We start from the raw sequence: 20130 nt of genomic DNA, 5'->3' as shown, positions 1-20130 counted from the left end.
TTCTAGCTTTCATGGTATCTGATGAAAAGTGAGCTCCTAGTCTTGTGGAGGATCCTTTTACGTGATGAATCATTTTACTCTTGCCGTTTCCAAGATTCTTTTTGGTTTTTGACAGTTTGACTATGATATGTGTAGGTGTGGATCTCTTTGAGTTTATTCTACTTGGAGTTTATGAAGCTTCTTGAATGAGCAGGAAATTTAAGGCATTTTTGACCATGATTTCTTTAGATATTGTTTTTGTTTCTTTCTCCTTTTCTTCTGGGACTCCCAGTACATGTATGTTAGTACACTGATTGTGCACCATAAATCTCTGAGGCTCTTGGGGTTTGTTGTTGTTGTTGTTTTTCCATTTTTCTTTCTGTTCTTCACACTGGATGATCTTAATCGACTTATCTTCAAATCTGCAGATTGTTTCTTCTGCTAGCTCAAATCTACTGTTGAGTCCATCTAATGTACTTTTTCACTTTAGGTATTGTACTTCTCATCTCAAAAATTTTTATTTGCTATTTTATCATTTCTCTCTATTGATATTGGGTTTAGTGAAACATCATTGCCATACTGTCCTTTATTTCTTCATTCCTCATTTCCTTTAGTTCTTGAATGTATTTACAACAGGTTTTTTAAGGTTGCTGTGTGGTAAGTCCAAAATTTAGGCTCTCTCCTGGACATTTCTATTGGCTTATTTTTATCCTGTGAATGAGCCACACTTTCATGTTCCATTACACGTCTTATAACTCTTTGTTGAAAACTGACATCTTAGATAAAATTATGTGGAAAATCTGGAAATGAGATTCCTTCCCCTTCCTCAGGACAACAATCTGGACTTTTCCCCTTTGATATTCTTCAGAATAGTTAACTATCTGCTCCATGTCTATCTATCCCATTTGATGTTACAGTTCCTAAAGGTCAAAGACTGTTTCATTATTATTGTAAGCACATGGTTTTATTATTATTATTATTATTATTATTTTGAGACAGAGTCTTGATCTGTCACTCAGGCTGGAGTGCAGTGGCACGATCTCAGCTCACAGCAAGCTCCGCCTCCTGGGTTCATGCCATTCTCCTGCCTCAGCTTCCCGATTAGCTAGGACTACAGGCACCCACCACCATGTCTGTCTAATTTTTTTGTATTTTTAGTAGAGACGGGGTTTCACCGTGTTAGCTAGGATGGTCTCGATCTCTTGACCTCGTGACCCGCCCGCCTCGGCCTCCCAAAGTGCTGGGATTACAGGTGTGAGCCACCACGCCCAGCCAGTACATGCATCTTATCACATGGAGCACTATTTATTATTTTTGGAATGATCTGATAACTTTAACTCTGAAGGTAAAAGCTTATCATCATTAAAATATATATTGAGAAACTTACTGAAAGAAGGTGATGTTTGTGGATGATCAGAACACTGGTCATCTAGACTAATGTTATCTACATTCAGGGCCACTAGTTGCATATGAATACTCAACATTTCTGAATAGTCTGATACACTGTAAGAAACCAGAATTTCCAAAGAAAACAAAAATCAAGAATAAGATAATAAACACACATTTATTGTAAAAAAGAACTTATTAAAAGATGGTTTAAAAGAAAACAACAGGTAGCTTAAATCAGTGTTTACCCTGTAGATTAATGTGAAAGCTTTGTTGATTGTATAATGGAATATAAGAACATTGAAACAGCCAGTATACTGACAATACCCTTGAAAACAACAATGCTTTCAAACAACATGGTTTGCTAGTCTGTGCTCTACCTTGTCTTACACATTTCTTAGTATTTTCCAAATATCACAGGATTTATTCACAGAACAAATTTCATTGAACGTATTATTGGGGATAAGGCTGAAAAGATGACTAGGTAGCTCCATAAAGGGAAACTGAGGTCTATCCAATTCAAGCCAAATAATCACTATCTAAACATGCATTTTTATCTTCAATAATCTATTATTTATTAAATTATTTATTTTAAGGAAAAGGTAGTTCTAAAGTAAACTGATGAAGAGATGTTAAAGCACATAATGCCCACACTGGTCTCCTAGAAAAGATGCCTAATCTCCCTCTAGTACATCTCATTACTTCACCCATTGCCACATGCATAAATCATTATGGTCTTCATATATACAAATATAGAAAAAAGCATTATACTGAAAAATCAAGTAACCAAATTCATATATACGAACAGAGAAAAAAGCATTATACTGAAAAATCAAGTAATGGGTTCAAAAGATATATTTTCCCATTTGCACCAAATCTATATTCCTCTTTTAAGTTTCATACTTATCTCACTGACAATCTCTAAACGACTTTTAAATCCTTTTTTGGAACAAGGCTGAACACAAATATTATAATATATACAAATATTCCTCCATTACCTACAGAAAATTGCCTTACACAGATCAGCTAACTTGGGTTTTTAATAATAATCTTTGTATTATGTAAATTAATCTTTCGACATTTTATTATATATGCACTGATGGTGCTGATTTAGTTTCAATTCAAAAATCAAGGATTTCATTATCCTATAAAACATATCCAGAGTTCAAAGTATTTAAAGGGGGTTAAACAAAATGCAAACACTTAATGCAACATTAAGCATGTGAAATAAAAACTTGATTGCCTAAAGAAAGCATGCTATGCTGTTACCCTGGTGACAGGTTAAAAAAGGGACTGTAAGCTGAATAGCTGTATGATATGAAATTAAAATGTTTCACATTGAACAATCCAAAATGAATTGGGAAAGGTTAGAGTAGAGGAGAGAGAAATCAATTCTCCAATGGCAATGGTGAATGGGAAAGAAGTATGAATAGGATTTGCCAGTGGGGTGCAACAGCTGCCAAATATCCTGCAGCCAAAGAATTACAATAATACTGATGAAGTGTGCAAGAGCTTCTGGAATCATTGCAGGGAACAGAGAAATTCTCTGGCAATAATCAGGCTATTCTGTCTTCCACTCAGCTCATACAGTAGGATCAAAATAAAAATATTTTACAATATAATAGTTAGCAAAAATATGTAAATATGCTTTCTTATCCACCGAGTATCTTGTACTTAATCTCACATAGATTTCTAAACCGTCTTAAACACAGTCATATTAAGTAACTGAAAAGATCGTAACAGACATAGTAAAAAGTTAGGCAAGCCTAAATGATAATGATTGAGTTAATGTTTTATCTCATCTTATTGCTTTTAGGGGATTTATTTGCTCAAATGAAAGTAGATATTTCCAAAGACAAAGAGTATATACATACGTTTGTAAATATATACTTAAAGTGCTATTTTTTTTATTGTATAGTCAGGTATCACATCACCTTCATTGTCACAGTGAAGTGGCTTATCTGAGAGTATGAAACGAGTTATGATAAGTTGTTTTATTTTCATTGATGTATAAATGTGTTATAATTTCACATGTTCTTTTAATTCAGAAGACATTTTAGCAAAAGAGCCAATATGCACCCATTCAACAATACTTGCTTTTCCTTGGGAACTATTTTCACATGGTTACTTTTTTCTGTGTTTCTCTCCCCACCCATCTTTTAGTGGTTAAAATCACATTTCAAAAACCTTAAACTTTTATCATCTAATTGAAAAATTTAATAACAGGTGAATAAATTCTGTATCTGAAACCAGGAAAGGCCAAGAAAAATAAACAGATAATTGTCTCTGCTAGGCAGAAATCACTAAAAAATCGATTCTCCATTTTATCAGGAAGCCAGATGAGGAAAGATAATACAATACAAATGCAGACACAATGACTGCACATACAGAGAACCCAGGTGAAAATAATTTCCCGTTACGTTACTGTGGCTGAAAGAGTTAAACTGACACCAGGCTGTGTAGCCAGTCACGATACTTGATATGTGCTACTAAGCCTGAGCACAAAGTACACTGATTCCATGCAGCCAAAGTCATCCTCCACAAAAGTGAGTGCTTTATTTTAACTTTTCAGGCTGAAGTATTTCCATCAATATTATAGGCCATAGTGAAGTCGTTTCTTTTTCTGAGTCTTTAACCCCCACTCAAATACCAAGAGAGAAATTATGAGGATAAAGTAGAAACCAGAAAGTGGCCAAGCACGGTGGCTCATGTCTGTAATCCCAGCACTTTGGGAGGCCAAAGCAGGTGGATGACCTGAGGTCAGGATTTTGAGACCAGCCTGGCCAACATGGCAAAACCCGGTCTCTACTAAAAATACAAAAACTAGCCAGCCGTGGTAGTGCGTGCCTGTAATCCCAGCTACCTGGGAGGCTGAGGTAGGAGAACTGCTTGAGCCCAGGGGACAGAGGCTGTACTGAGCCAAGATCACGCCACTGCACACCAGCCTGGATGACAGAGCAAGATTGTCTCAGAAAAAAAAAAGAAAGAAAGAAAAGAAAAGAAAGGAAAAGAAAAAAGAAACCAGAAAGTAAAACCTGTGACTTCATGCAATTCAAATAGCATCAGAGCTGAAAAAGGCTTCAGTAATCATCCAATTCAACACTGCCATTTTTCAGAAGAGAAAACTGAGTTAAAAGCTGAATCACTGTGCACAAGGGCCTGTGGAACCTGGAAACATGGCAGTGGGGCTGGGTCCAGATCCTGACTCCTGACATTTCGCTTAGCGCTTGTCCCATCCACTGCACCATGCCAACTGCTCTAACAATTCAGTGCCATATGAGGGAGCCAAAAGAACCAAAGGTGACTCTAAATTTTCCCAACCTGAATCACTGAAAAGAGGAAATGCCATAAAGGCCATACAGAATTCAGTGTATGCATTTTCAGTATTTAAGGGATGCGGAGTACACATCTCACCCTGCAATGTCAGTGACCACTAGTATAACATGACCTAATGTAAATTCATTCTCTGGATTTGTCGGTTCTATCAGAGAAAGATTTTCCATCATATGTTAAATTATTAAAAGATATTAACATTGTATAGTCTTTGAAAACCACTTTTTCAAAGAATATTTAACATGGGAAACTGATGACAGCGTAATAATGCATTTTTTAAAAAGACATCCTTTTAAAAGAATGGCCCATTTTCTGGTAAAATCAAAATAAAACTAGACTATGTGTATATACAAAAAAAGGTCAGTCCTCAAAAGGGATGCTGGGATTTATAATCTCCAGTTTCTCCCTCCCATTCTTTCTAGAACCCCCACCAATCCGAAGTTAAGCCCCACTTTCCATGTGCCTCCCCTAAAACTGCTCTAGTCAGGTCTCCTGTGACGTCCACATTGTTCAAAGGTCAATGGTCATTCTCCATCCCATCTGACACACTGCAGTTGAACACTCCTTTCTCCCTGCCGCCCTTTCTTCATTTGGCTCCCTGAACTCCACCCAGGCCTAGTTTTCCACTTATCTCCTTCTAAGTCTCCTTTGTTGAATCCTCATCTTTCCAGCTTTCTCATATTGAAGAGTCTCAGGGCTCAGGCCTAGGACCCTATCCTCTCTGGCATCAGCTTCCCCTTTTACTCCCTTATAGTCAACTGCAACACTGCAGCCAGGAAGATCTTGTGAATACACATGTTGCTCACACTCTTCATTGCTCAAAACCTTGCAATGGCTCCCCACTTCACTCAAAGTTAAGAGCAGGAATCCTTGACGGTAGCCCATCTGACACAACTCCATTTCCTACTATTCAACAGCTTGCTTACTCCTCTCCAGCTGCATTCAGCAGACTAACATACTGAGCCTCATCCTTCATATCTTCTGAACCCCTTAATTCTATATGAGATGAAAACTGTATCGGTTTCAATCAGGGTTTCTGTTATCCATACCCAAACATCCCCAGTGACTCAGGAGGTAATATAACTGCCACTCTAGAAACAAGAGAAAAGTTACTATAATGGGGCACGCCTATAGTCCCAGCTACTCAGAAGGCTGAGGTGGGAGGAATGCTTGAGCCCAGGAGGTCGGGGCTGCAATCAGCTATGTTCATACCTGGGCAACATAGTAAGACTCTGTCTCTAATTAAAAAAAAAAAAAAAAAAAAGCAGGGATATGCAAGTCAATAAATGAAACTGATTCCACTGGTTACCCATACGAAAAAATAAAATCAGATCTCAATCTCCTATCATCACACATAATAAATTTGAAATATGAAATACCAGTGTAATAAAGGAAACTTCTAAAAGACCAGAAATAAAAATATAAGTAAATATTTTACAAAATCTTAGGTAGAAAATATTGCTTTTTAAGCATAAAAGCAAAATAAAAACCCACAAAGAAATACATTTATTAAATAACATTAAAAACAAACTTTAATGGTGTCCTATTTACTGGAATATAACATAAAACATCTCATTATTTACTTCACGGAAGAAAACCAGACCCCCATTTTTTCTTTCTTGTCATATATATGTATAGCTATTGTATAAAGAAGTAAAAAATACGGCATCTTATTCTTGATGGTTTCCTTTTGGTTTATTCATAATACATTTACTTAGTTGTGTACTACAATATATTATAGATTCTTTTTTATTTCTTTATAACAATGAGGTAAAGAATCTGGGTGTTGCAATGTAATTATACAATAGGGCGCGGTGGCTCCAGCCTGTAATTCCAGCACTTTGGGAGGCCGAGACGGGTGGATCACGAGGTCAGGAGATCGAGACTATCCTGGCTAACACGGTGAAACCCCGTCTGTACTAAAAAAATACAAAAAACTAGGCAGGCGCCTGTAGTCCCAGCTACTCCGGAGGCTGAGGCAGCCTAAACCCGGGAGGCGGAGCTTGCGGTGAGCTGAGATCCGGCCACTGCACTCCAACCCGAGCAACAGAGCGAGACTCTGCCTCAAAAAAAAAAAAAAAAAAAAAAAATTATACAATAACAATGATTCTCATATGAAAAAGACAGAATATAGATTACTCTCATTTTATAGGTAAGCTTAAAGTAAAATACATACCTAAGCTCACATTACTAGTAAGTGGTAGAGTTATGACTAAAATCTAGACTTATAACTCTAAATTCTGGTTTTGCTACCATATCACAAAATGTACAAAATGTATTTACATGTTTATATATATTATATGGTTTGGTTCCATGTCCCCACCCAAATCTCAGGTTGAATTGTAAGTCCCAGTGTTGGGGGAGGAAACTGGTGGGAAGTGATTGGATAATGGGGGCAGATTTCCCACTTGCTGTTCTCGTGATAGTGAGTGAGTTCTCACAAAAAGATTTAGTTGTTTGAAAGTAGGCAGCACCTCCCCCTTTGTGCTCTCTCTCTCCTGCCACCCATGTGAAGATGTGCCTGCTTTTCCTTCACCTTCTGCCATGACTGTAAGTTTCCTGAGGCCTCCCCAGCCATGTGGGACCATAAGTCAATTAAACCTCTTTTCTTTATAAACTACCCAGTCTCAGGTATGCCTTTATAGGTATGTAAGAATGGACTAATACAACATACCTATTTACATAGATGCAGCGGTGCATGTTCATGTGTGCAAGCATACCCACGTGAATGAAGAAGGCAGCAGGGAGAGGGAGAGAGAATATATATAACTTGCGTGTATTTCTGTCTTGCCAACCTTGGAATTATAAACAAATACTAATTTGCGGGGGAGTGGACTAGAATGTTTTATAAACACAGCAACTTTCCAAATCACAAAGAAGAACCCCACATCATAATGTCCACATAAGTGAATTCCAAGTGGATTAAAGACATCAACACTGCAGATCTTTTTCTAATTGTTTGCTTAAAAATAAGGATTCTAAACATATCCTCCATAACCTCTATGGAAGGGCAAAATGGGTGAAGGAAGAAAGAAGAAAACGAAAACAGGTCAACAAAATGTAATGAATTTACTATTTATCTCCAATAAAAGATGATTTTATAAGACTCACAGGGTCAACATTTCTTTTCAAACATCTTAAAATATATTTAACATATGAAAAGAGATAACACTGTCCACACCCACCTCAGCAGGGCTCAATCCTGAGAACTGGCCTCTAAAAGGGAGTCAGGGCTTACTCTGAGGCATGCCCCCTGCCTGATTCTTAAAACCCGCAAAGTAACAGGAATGCGAAGCAGCCCTCTACTAGAGAAAGACAATTTAGTCACCAGACATTCTACTATCGAGAAAGTTGGCTGGTTCAGCCCTAGAAATGGTGATCATTACAATGATAAAGCAAGAAACTCAGCAGAAAGATAATAACTAGGAAGTTAGGAAGGCTGAATGATAGAGCAGAAGCAAGGATAAAGGACAATCTGTCCAGCTACAAAAACCTGACAAAAGAAAGGAATGGATGAAGAAATAACACTGGAGAAAGGAGGAAGTAAAGAAATTGAGAGAGGGCAAAACAGTATCTTCACTACTGTCTGAGATGCCTGGGATGACGGGCAGTACTCGAGCCGGGGTAAGTTATCCTGATTCTCAAGAAAGCTGAATCCAGATCGAAGAACAACATCTGGATCTAAGGAAAACAGACATTTTGAGCAAAAATAAAGATCACTAAAAATGAGTAAAACGTTACCTTTACTATTTTTTCTTCCAATCATTACCAGTTAGTGAAACAAATTATTATATCAAACTACAATTTCAACAAAATCATTTTAGCTTAAAAAAAGTGATTGTTTAATATAACTAGCTTTTAATGATTCATTTCTGTCAATATAAGTGTTTAAGAATAATTAAAAAGAAACCTTCATGGTAAGTCAGTAAAAAATTGAGTTCATCAAATTTATTTTATATTCATCCCCCCAAAAATTGCTATTATTTCTGACATTAACTTTTCTTTTTTTCTAAAATGTACCACTATCGTTTCACTACGGGTATGTATTATTAATGTGTTTTTCCAAGTCATAAATGATGAAAGAGTGAAGCCCATAGAGAAATTGGAAAAATAAGATCAGCAGCCAAAACAAGCAACACAAAGGAAGGGCTGTGGGCTACTGGTTTGGAAGGAAAAACATTTCACGAACACACCCATGACAAAGCAATACAGAGCCACACCTGGAGGGTGACTCTTAGACTCCATTCCCAAGCCGATTGTGAAAACATGACTCTAAAGCCAAAATGCGAAGGTTCAAACACCCTACATCAGCTTTCATGATGTAGGTGTCAGGGACCTCCTCAGAAAGCAAGCCAGAAACACAGCTTCACTTAGCTAAACAAGATTACGCTTTGTGAAGAAGCACAGTATATTTGCTAAATGTTACAGCTCTCCGCTGTTATAGGTTGTAGCAATTTTACAATAAACTGATAATACTATGTAAGTGATAGTACCTTTTTTTCAACAGAAAATAAACTCACCAAAAATGAACAATTTCTGCTGTATAGGAAATAAATGTGCAATTATCTGGATAAGTGAACTTGCAGTCTACAGTTCATAAATACATATTTTGTTTCTAATTTATAAAAGATAATGAGTTCAAAAATAAGATACTTAAATTTTTTAATGTAGCAATTATCACATTTACAATTTTAGCTAGAAATTAGCAGAAGACTATAAAGTAAGATTGCTTCTTAACCTCTACTTTATAAAGCAATTGCCCTAAATATTTCAACAATCTCTAAGGAATGTTAGTGTTTGAACTATCTAAAACACTATAAATCATAATATAAAGTATTCTGTGTTTCCCAAAACCATTCATTGGAATATTAATTTTTCAAAGAGCTTTTAGGAAAAAGGTTTTCACAAGAAAAAAAGAGTTTAGGTAACAGTCCAACTATATCCTGCTCTTAAAGAGTTTAAGAATGCATTTTAGTATATAGGAATACCTTGGAGACACTGTGAGATCAGTTCCACTGCAATGAAGCAAATATTTCAATAAAGCAAGTCACATAATTTTGTTAGTTTTCCAATGTGTATAAAAGTTATGTTTACACTGTATTGTAGTCTATGAAGCAGGCAATAGCTCTTAAAACCAATGTACAAACTTTAATTAAAAAGTACTGTAGGCTGGGCATGGTGGCTCACACTTGTAAACCCAGCAGTTTGGATGGTCAAGGCAGGCAGATCACAAGGTCAGGAGATCGAGACCATCCTGGCTAACATGGTGAAACCCCGTCTCTACTAAAAATACAAAAAGTTAGCCAGGTGTGGTGGCACGTGCCTGTAGTCCCAGCTACTTGGGAGGCTGAGGCAGGAGAATTGCTTGAACCCAGGAGGTGGAGGTTGCAGTGAGCTGAGATCACGCCACTGCACTCCAGCCTGGGCGACAGAGCGACACTCTGTCTCAAAAAAAAAAAAAAAAAAAAAAAAAAAAAGGACTTTATTACTAAAAAATGCTAACCATCATCTAAGCCTTTAATGAGTCATAATCTTTTTGCTGGTAGACGGTGGTGCTGACTGATCAGGCTGATGGATGCTGAAGGCTGGGGAGGCTGCAGCAGTTTCTTAAAATAAGACAACAATAAAGTTTGCCAAACCAATTGATTCTTCCTCTCATGAAAGGTTTCCCTGTAGCATGTTATGCTGTTGATACCATTTTTCCCACAGTAGAACTTCTTTCAAAATTAGAGTCAATCCTCTAAGCTGCTTCAGAAACTAAGTTAATGTAATATTCTAAAATCCTTTTCAACAATGTTCACAGCATCTTCACCAGAAGTAGAGTCCATCTTAAAAACTTTGCTTTTTAAGCAAAATTTCTTCGCTCATCCATTAGAAGCAACTCTCATCCATTCAAGTTCTACCATGAGATTGCAGCAAGTCAGCCACATCTTCAGATTCTACTTCTAGTTTTCTTGCTACTTCCACCCCATCTGTAGGTATTTCCTTCAATGACCTCTTGAACACCTCAAAGCCAGTTCTTCCAAACTCCTGTTAATGTTGATCTTTTATTTTGCCCATTGAAGCACAAGTGTTCTTAAGGGGATCTAGAATGGTGAATTCTTCCCAGAAAGTTTTCAATTTGCTTTGTCCAGATCCATCAAAGGAATCACTATTTACGGCAGCTATCGCCTTGTGAAATGTATTTCTTAAATAAGACTTGAAAATCAAAATGACTCCCTGATCCATGAGCTACAGAATGAACGCTGTGTTAGCAGGCATGAAAACAACATTAATCTCCTTGTGCCTCTCCATCAGAGCTCTTGGGTGACCAGGTGCACTGTCAATGAGCAGCAATCATTTGAAAAAAATATTTTTTGTTTTGAGAGTAGGTCTCAACAGTGGGGTCAAAATAATCAGTAAATAATGCTGTAAGCGTACATTTTGTCATCCAGGCTTTGTTATTCCATTTCTAGAGCACAAGGAGAGCAGATTTAGTATAAATATTTAAGACCCTAGGGATTATGGAATGGTAAATGTGCACTGGCTTCTACTTCAAGTCATCAGTTGCATTAGCCCCTACCATCAGTCCTTTGAAGCTCTAAGCCAGGAATTGACTTTTCCTCTCTAGCTATGAAAGTCCTAGATGGCATCTTCTTTCAATAGAAGGCTGTCTTATCTATGTTGAAAATCTGCTGTTTAGTGTAGCCACCTTCATCGATGATCCTAGTGAGATCTTCTAGATAAATTACTGCAGCTTCTACATCAGCACTTGCAGCTTCCCCTCCACTTTTATGTTATGGAGACAGCTTCTTTCCTTAAATTTCATGAATCAAGCTCTGACAGCTTTAAGCTTTTCTTCTGCAGCTTCCTCACCTCTCTCAGCCTTCACAGAATTGAAGAGAGTTAGGGCCTTGCTCTAGATTAGGCTTTCACTTAAGTTAATTTTGTGGCTGATTTGATCTTCTGTCCAGACCTATAAAACTTTCCCCATATCAGCAATAAGGCTGTTTCACTTTCTTATCATTTATGTGTTCACTGGAATAGCACTTTTAATTTCCTTCAAGAACGTTTCCTTTGCATTCGTAACTTTGCTAACCATTTGGCACAAGAGGCCTAGCCTGCCTCAGCTTTCAACATGCCTTCTTCACTAAGCTTAATCATTTCTACTTTTCGATTTAAAGTGAAAGATGTGCTACTTATTTCTTTCACTTGAACACTTAAAAGGCCACTGCTTTGTTATTAATTAGCCTAACTTCAATATTACTGTATCTCAGGGAATAGGGAGACCCAAGGAGAGTGAGAGACACTGGGAATGGCTGGGTCAGTGAATCAGAACACACACATTTGTCAATTAAGTTCACCATCTTACATGTGCATGGTTTGTGGCACCCCAAAACAATTACAATTGGAACATCAAAGATCACTAATCCCAGATCACCAAAACAGATATGATGATAATGACGAAGTCTGAAATGTTATGAGAATTACCAAAATGTGACAAAGAGACAGTGAATACATGCTATTGGCAAAACAGCACAAAAAGACTTGCTTAATGCAGGGTTGCCATAAACCTTCAATCTGTAAAAAATGCAATATCTGAGAAGTGCAATAAAGCAAAGGACAATGAAATGAGGTGTGCCTGTATGACAGTCTCTAAGAGGTTTCCAACTTAACAAGGGATTTTCCATGTTTATTTAAACACAGAAACATTTTCTTAAGTAATGCATTTTAATACCTCCCTCAAACTAGTGCTCTGTGGAGTACACTTTAAGGAATACAGTTGAAGTCTAAAACTGTGTGCATTTGATTATTACGAAAAAAATCATTGAATTAATGAGTACAAAAGCATGCCCGAAGCCATTTCCTAATGGGCTCAAAGGGGCATATATATTATTATTAAAGAAGAAACAGTCAAAGGGATAGGGATGTATCATATTGCTAAGTCCTTAGGAGCTACAATTATGGTTGTCAAGGATCTCAAACTCAACTCCCTAAATGGAACTTCTCATATTTTCCTTTCAAAGCTGCTCTTGCACTTTTGTTATTACCACCATCCACCAAGTCTTCCACGTCAGTAACCTGACTCTTTAATATTTGTTTCTACTCAAGTTTCAAATACAATTTATTTTTACATGTATCTTCCATCATCTTAACTTCTCATAATACTCCCCACCTCTTTCAAGCCCTTTGTTGGTATCTACATTTGCAGTTTTTTTAAGTTGCATTAACATATAATTTACATGTATAACATCTATAAATTTTACTTTTTATTTTATTACTTCGAGACAGGGTCTCACTCTGTTACCTGGGTTGGAGTGCAGTGGCGTGATCTCAGCTCACTGCAACCTATGCCTCCCAGGCTCAAGCAATTCTCTTGCCTCAGCCTCCCGAGTAGCTGGGACTACAGGCATGCACCACCGCGCCTGGCTAATTTTTGTATTTTCAGTACAGACAGGGTTTCGCCATGTTGGCCAGGTTGGTCTCGAACTCCTGGTCTCGTGTGATCAGCCCGCCTTGACCTCCCAAAGTTGGGACTACAGGCGTGAGCCACTGCACCTGGCCAAAAACATCTATACATTTTAATTGTACACTTCTCGGCCTTTTGGCTAAGATCAAGTGAGATTGTAATACATTTATATAGTTGTACATCCATCACCACAATCCAGTTTTAGAACAATAAAACTCATGTGCAGTCAATCTTGCTCCCATACCCAGACCACCACCGATCTTTCTTTTGTTCTTTATACTTTTTGCCTTTCCTAGAAATTTCAAATAAATGAAGTCATACATTACATAGTCTTCTTTATCTAGTTTCTGTCTCTTCACATGTTATTTCTGAGATTTACACATATTAGTGAATGCAGCTGTTTATTCTTTGTTACTGCTGAATAAGCTCATGGTATGGATATGCCACTTTTTATTTATCCATTCGTTACTTGATGCATATTATTCTAGTGGGTGTGTAGTGATATAGATATGTGATTTTGTTTCTCCACTGACTGATGACGCTGAGCATTTTATCATGAACTTACATGCCATTCATTTATCTTCTCTTATAAAAAGTCTATGTCAAACCTACTGCCCGTTTTTTATTAGATTGTTTAGCTTATTTTTGTTTGTTTGTTTGAGACGGAGTCACGCTTTTGTCGCCCAGGCTGGAGTGCAGTGGCACGTTCTTGGCTCACTGCAACCTCCGTCTCCTGGGTTCAAGCAATTCTCCTGCCTCAGCCTCCCTAGTAGCTGGGATTACAGGCGCCTGCCACCATGCCTGGCTAATTTTTGTACTTATAGTAGAGACGAAGTTTCGCCTAGCTCAGGTCTGTAATCCCAGCACTTTGGGAGGCCAAGGCTGGCAAACTGGATCACATGAGCCCAGGAGTTCGAGACTAGCCCAGACAACATGGTGAAACCTCATCTTTACAAAAAACACAGAAATCAGCCAGGCATGGTGGCATGTGACACTGAGGCAGGAGGATCACTGTAGCCCAGGAATTCAAGGCTGCAGTGAGTTATGACTGTGACACTGCACTTCAGCCTAGGCAACAAAAGCAAGACTTCATCTCTCTAAAAAAAAAAAAAAAAAAAAAAAGGAAAAGAAAAAAAATAGTTTACCAAACTTTCTAGTAGAAAACAATTTGAAGAAATTGCACTGCAGGTAGCACCACAAGCAAAAGGAGGCAGGGAGCGCACTGGAAGAGACGATGTAAAGATAGAAGATAGAGTCGTCTGAGTTACACACAAGTATCCCTTTGTTAAAACTGTACAGGTAAGGCTGGGTGCAGTGGCTCATGCCTATAATCCCAGCACTTTGGGAGGCCCAGGTGGGTGGACCACCTGAGGTCAGGAGTCCAAGACCAGCCTGGCCAACATGGTAAAACCCCATCTCTACTAAAAATACAAAAAAAAATTAGCCAGATGTGGTGGTGTATGCCTGTAGTCCCAACTACTCGGGAGGCTGAGGCAAGAGAATCGCTTGAACCCAGGAGATGAAGGCTGCAGTGAGCCGAGATCGCACCACTGCACTCCAGCCTGGGCAACAGAGCAAGACTCTGTTTCAAAAAACAAAAACAAAAACTGTACAGGTAAGAAGTGTATATGTGTGTTTGTACATTTTACCTTAAAAAATTAACAAATGGGGAAAGTGTGGAGTGGGTAGAGGTAAAGATGAAACAAGGAAGGTAGATTTTTCACGGTTGTTGAAGCTAGATAATGAGTGCACGGGTGTTTAATATACTGCTGTTTATCTTGCACAAGTAATTCAAACCATATTCCCAGGATGACTCTAATTATGCAAAGTATAAATGCTACATGTATGTATATAAAAATACATATATACACACACATATATACATATATATATACTTTGAAGGGATTCTACCAAAACATTAAAAGTAATTATTGAATAATTATGGGATGACAGGTAATTTTTACTCTCCATCTTTTTAAGCCCTTTTCAGATTCTCCCACACAGTAAGGCAGCACTCTCTGAAAATAACTTGCATACATTTCTTAAAAATCAAACCAGTCATATTTAGCTACACTCAGAACTTCTGAAATAATCAAGGTCCAAATAACATCTGAAGGTAATTAGGATATGAATACTGCATTTATCAAAAGAATAATAAGAAATACGAAATTCAGGTTTTAAAACAAAAGCAACATTCTCTCCTACACACACATCCATCCAGACAAACGCTGTCCAACAGAACTTGATGGTGGAAGGGCTCTCTGCCACGGTGGGAAGGCTCTCTGAGTTGAGCAGTTGCTGCTAAGCACGTGTGGCTATGGAACAGCTGAAATGTAGCCACATTTCAGGTGACTTTGAAAAGGGTTCTTCCATTCACTTTAACCTTAATTGCCATACATGGTTAGTGCCTCCCATACTAGACAGCACAACTATAGGGAGAAAAAACAACCAAACAACAAGCACTGGGGTGTGCGGACACAGGGGAAGCAAGACCATTCAAATAAGACAACAAAATCCTGCTCGCGGGAAGTTTATATTGGGAAAGAAGTTTAATTTGGGAAAGAAGATATTAAACAGATGTACAAGCATATTCATGGCTCTGTTGACGATTTTCCTCCTCCATCCAGTCATTCAGTCGTTTACTGATATTCTATATCCCCTCATCTCTCCCTGGTAGCTACCAAATCATAACTTTTACAAAGATGCACTGTAAGCTTCCTACTCTCTCTAGGTAAAGAGAGTAAGTGAAGAGTACCAACTACACTGAGAATTTTGGATTAAAACCGCATTAGCCACTAAGATACAGCCTAAATCCAATTTAGTTTCTCCTCTGCCTAATTCTTCAGGGGTAATTTCAGTTTCTGATTTGTGCTTTTCAAAGCTAGTTGGTCACCTTCCATCTTTTTTTTTCTTTTTTTTAATCTTTGTTCTTCCTCTTGTGAAAAAGTAAAAAGGAAAAGAAATTGAAGTAACAATGTATCAACAGCATGATTCCTTTAAAGGGATTGCTCCAGCAAGTAAACACACATTCATAATAAATAATCCTCTCTCTAGAAGCACCAATGACATTGAGGTTTTCTTTCTATTTATCCGGATATAAAGCATGTTCCCCTTTTACCTGGGTCACTAGGAAGCTAAAAGGCACACGTGCGCCTCACAAATGACTAACTCAACCTGGTGTTAATTCCTTCTTGTGTCTTCACTAGTTTCTGATACATATTTTTTTAACTGCCGAGATTCATTCCTACTTTTAATATACTTCTCCAAACGTTTTTCAAGATACATAAATAAAACAGAAATCATAAACACAAACTACTCGAACGGATTTCCCATCGGACTTCAGAATACCTTTTTAGGTCCAAATTAAAAGGGCCAAGATCCTTTTATCCTTTCTGAACTTAAAAAACTTGTTTAAACAAAATGTAAGCAATATCATATCTATACAGTGTGACTTTATTATACTTCTCCAAAGACCCATAAGATCTCTAGAACTGAGATCAGCCACATCTTTTATTAGTTATTTCCTATGTAGACTGGATTATCAATATAGTTCTGCTCATTTATTCTGTTTTAAATGATTACCATACCTTGAATTTTCTTGAAAATGTTGTGCTCTTAACTGGAAAGCCACAAACAATGACGATGCTATTGCCAATAACTGGTTCTTCTCGCTCTTGGTTAGCATGTGCCCTGAGGGAAATCAATCAACCAATCAATCAATCAATCATATATGTTAACATCTGTGCTTCTCTCCTATAGAATTACTAGTCATTCAAACAAGTATTTTATAGGGCATCTATTATGCAGCTCGGATTGTACTAGGCACTGGGGTGTGTGGACGTTGAGGGAACAATACCATTCAAATAAGACAACAAAATCCTGCCCACGGGAAGTTTATATTGGGAAAGAAGTTTAATTTGGGAAAGAAGATATTAAACAGATGCACAGAACAAAAACAATTAAAAAAAAAATCCACACAGAGATCTCCAGGAAAAGCAAAAGCTCCTCACATCTGCTTCTCTCTGTACCTTCCCAGCCCAGCTTCCCTGCTGAGGAAAGTGAGGATAGCGTGCAAGAAGCCCCAGTCCCTGGAGAAAAGGAGAGCGGCTGGTCAAGGACACAGACAAGGCAATGCTTTCTAGTGCGAAGATCCAAAGAATATCACGCCGTGATTCTTCTGCCTCTCTGCATGAATCCCAATCAACCAACCAATCTCTCTCCTCCTCTCACTCATACTATCTTCCTACCACTACACAGCTGGACCTGGAATAGTCGGCAGGCCGCAAAGGCCTGGGGTGAGTGACTGATTGAAGAATTTGCATAATTCTTCAAGAAGGTTGTGAGTCAAGGTAGGATTCTAATACTCCAGGGTCTATAGGTTAAAACGTCCCTTAACAGCTCTGTAACCTCATCACAAATCTAAAACTATTTATTTACCACAGTACTACATACAGATAGTAGAGTATTAAATAGGACAGTATGAGCAACTTGAATGCTGGCTCGTCAGCCATAAGGTGCTACCTTTACAGTCAACCCTCCATGGATTCAAATAACTGCAGGTTGAACATATTTGAGGAAAAAAAAATGTATTGTTGTCTGTATTGAACATGTACAGGCTTTTTTTCCTTGTCATTTTTCCCAAAGCAATGCAGTATAACAATGATTTGTGTAGCATTTACATTGTATAAGCATTATAAGTAATCTAGAGATGATTTAAAGTACAGGGAGGATATATGTTAGGTTATATGTAAATACAACACCAGGGACTTGAGCTTCTGTGGATTTCTGTATCTGAAAGGGTCCTAAAACCAATCACCCACAGATACCAACAAACAAATGTACGATTTAAAAAAAGAAAAAAAACTAGTTGCCTAAACTTATTTGGAAGAAATGAAGTAATTTAAGCATTATGTCTAAAAATCACTCAAAATACAAATAAGACTAAAAACATTCAAAATTAAGATACAAATGCTTTCAATATCTACAGCACAATTTTCCACAGGGAAGTAATCTATCTGCTCCCTGAAGGGCAAGGAGAGCACAGGTAAGCCACCCTCTTTGAGACAAACCTAGACATTACATAAAACGTAATACAAATATGGGATCTACCACCTGGTTCTGGGAATTCAATCCTAGATCCTCACGATGGCCTAATAAACCATACTCTTACGGGCATTGGAAAGTTCCTCATTCTCTCCAGACACCTAAGCAGTGATGAAAACATCCCATATGATTACATAATTACTCTATATGAGAAGTATTACAAAAATTTGGTCTCAGTCTTGTCAAAACACATAGTTGAGAAGAACAGTTCTCATAGCGTGACCTGCCAACAACTGGGAGTCCCCAGGAGTCCTTCCAAGGTCAAACGATTTTCATACAACTACTAAAACGTATTTGCTTTTTTAACTCTAGTTTTCTCAAGAGTATACTGCAGAGGTTCCCAGATCCAAGGGACACATATTGTGTGATGACATCACTGCTCTCATGTCAACACATAATAGATTTATTACTATTACTTTCAGAACAAATGAGTAAATATTTTCAAGTTCCTCAGTTTTAATTTATAATGTGGCAAATATCAATACATATAATCACAAAAGCTCTCTGGAGTGTAAAAAGAACCAGTGCTTCTCAAACTTCACCAAACATCAGAATCACCTGGACTAAAGGTGCTGCGTGTGCTTCACCAGCGGACTGACTGGTAAAAGGTATGCGGGCAAGAGGTAATAATCTGCATTTCTAACAAGTTCCAGGGTGATGCTGATGCTACCAGTCAGCAGATTTCACTTTGAATACAACTGTTCTGGACTGATATTGATCGAACTGTGTAAAGAAACTGTTTAGTAGTTCATGAAGCCAGCTTAATGTGTCATGTACAGCAAGACAAATTATCAGAGCACTTTAAACACAGTATTTTACATGACAATGTTGTGTGTGTTTATATGCGTGTATACTATGGCCGGATGTAAAATGTATTTCTCATGGTGGTTCACAATCAAAGTCCTTTACAAGTCAGTTCTTTAGACACATATGCACAGTATATACCATCAGCAAGGGAAGAGGCAGTGCATTAGGGGAACCCATTCACTGCAAGATGCTCAATCAGTATTTCATCTAGTCTAACCAACTGTTAGTGCCCGGATCCAAGCAATATCAAGAGCGGTCTCCCAAATAAAATGGACCATCATTCATAACATCTCCCACGCAAACTGATATGATGCACGTCAACTTCAAGCATTTTATTGCTATTCCACTTCAAAAGGGGGGTACTCGGTTCCAACAGGCTCTGTATAAGAAGTCTGATCATAACTGACCTATTCTTTTTTTTTTTTTTTTTTTTTTTTTTTTTTTTGAGATGGAGTCTTGCTCTGTCACCCAGGCTGGAGTGCAGTGGCCGGATCTCAGCTCACTGCAAGCTCCGCCTCCTTATAACGATTCTAGCATCATGCTACTCCTGATCACAGGCCAGAGTGGCCTCGATCTCTGCAAGCTCCCCTGCAGCCTGATACTAAGTAAGGCGTGTCTTCCCTGGCTCTGACCTTTAGCTCCTTTTGAATGGTCTCCCCTGTTTGCCCTCTGGGGGCGGTGGACCAGTTTGGTGTTGAGTCAGACACACCGACACTGCATTCTGGGCTAGTAAGCTAAGGCGAATGTACCTCATTCCCTTTTCTGAGTAGCTTCTAATCTGTAAACCCTGCCTGGCTGCCATGAGGGGAGCTGGGAATGCATGCTGCCTGTTAACCTGCTGCCTGTTAACCTCATGTAAGTCCCATGAGGGCAGCTCCTTTTTCTGTTCACTGATGAATCCTACGCACCTGAAACTTGGGAGCACAATATGTATTTAAAAAGCTCTCCAATTCTTCCCACCCCTTTCGGCGAGTGTGAAAGTAAACCAAGAGTGCTGTAATCCAACACTTGGTTCCCCTCTCCCCCAAATCTGACGGAGAAGACTGAGAGGATGCTGCTGGGTGCATGTGGAA

At 38.2% G+C, this 20130-nt stretch overlaps 1 protein-coding gene across 2 annotated transcripts in view; it reads right to left on the bottom strand.

The window, feature by feature from the left end:
• The window catches only part of PCCA (propionyl-CoA carboxylase subunit alpha), a 436739-nt gene that overhangs the window by 180228 nt on the left and 236381 nt on the right, over nt 1-20130 (bottom strand). For both annotated transcript variants that reach the window (XM_001092670.5, XM_015121385.3), the window contains exon 18: nt 16735-16837. In XM_001092670.5, the coding sequence (XP_001092670.3) occupies nt 16735-16837 (103 nt within the window). The remainder of the gene's footprint in view (nt 1-16734; nt 16838-20130) is intronic.

The sequence above is a fragment of the Macaca mulatta genome, chromosome 17, assembly GCF_049350105.2.
Source record: "Macaca mulatta isolate MMU2019108-1 chromosome 17, T2T-MMU8v2.0, whole genome shotgun sequence".
Classification (NCBI taxonomy): domain Eukaryota; kingdom Metazoa; phylum Chordata; class Mammalia; order Primates; family Cercopithecidae; genus Macaca; species Macaca mulatta.
Note: the sequence above shows the minus strand (reverse complement) of the source record. Positions and strands in the feature narration are given on the sequence as shown.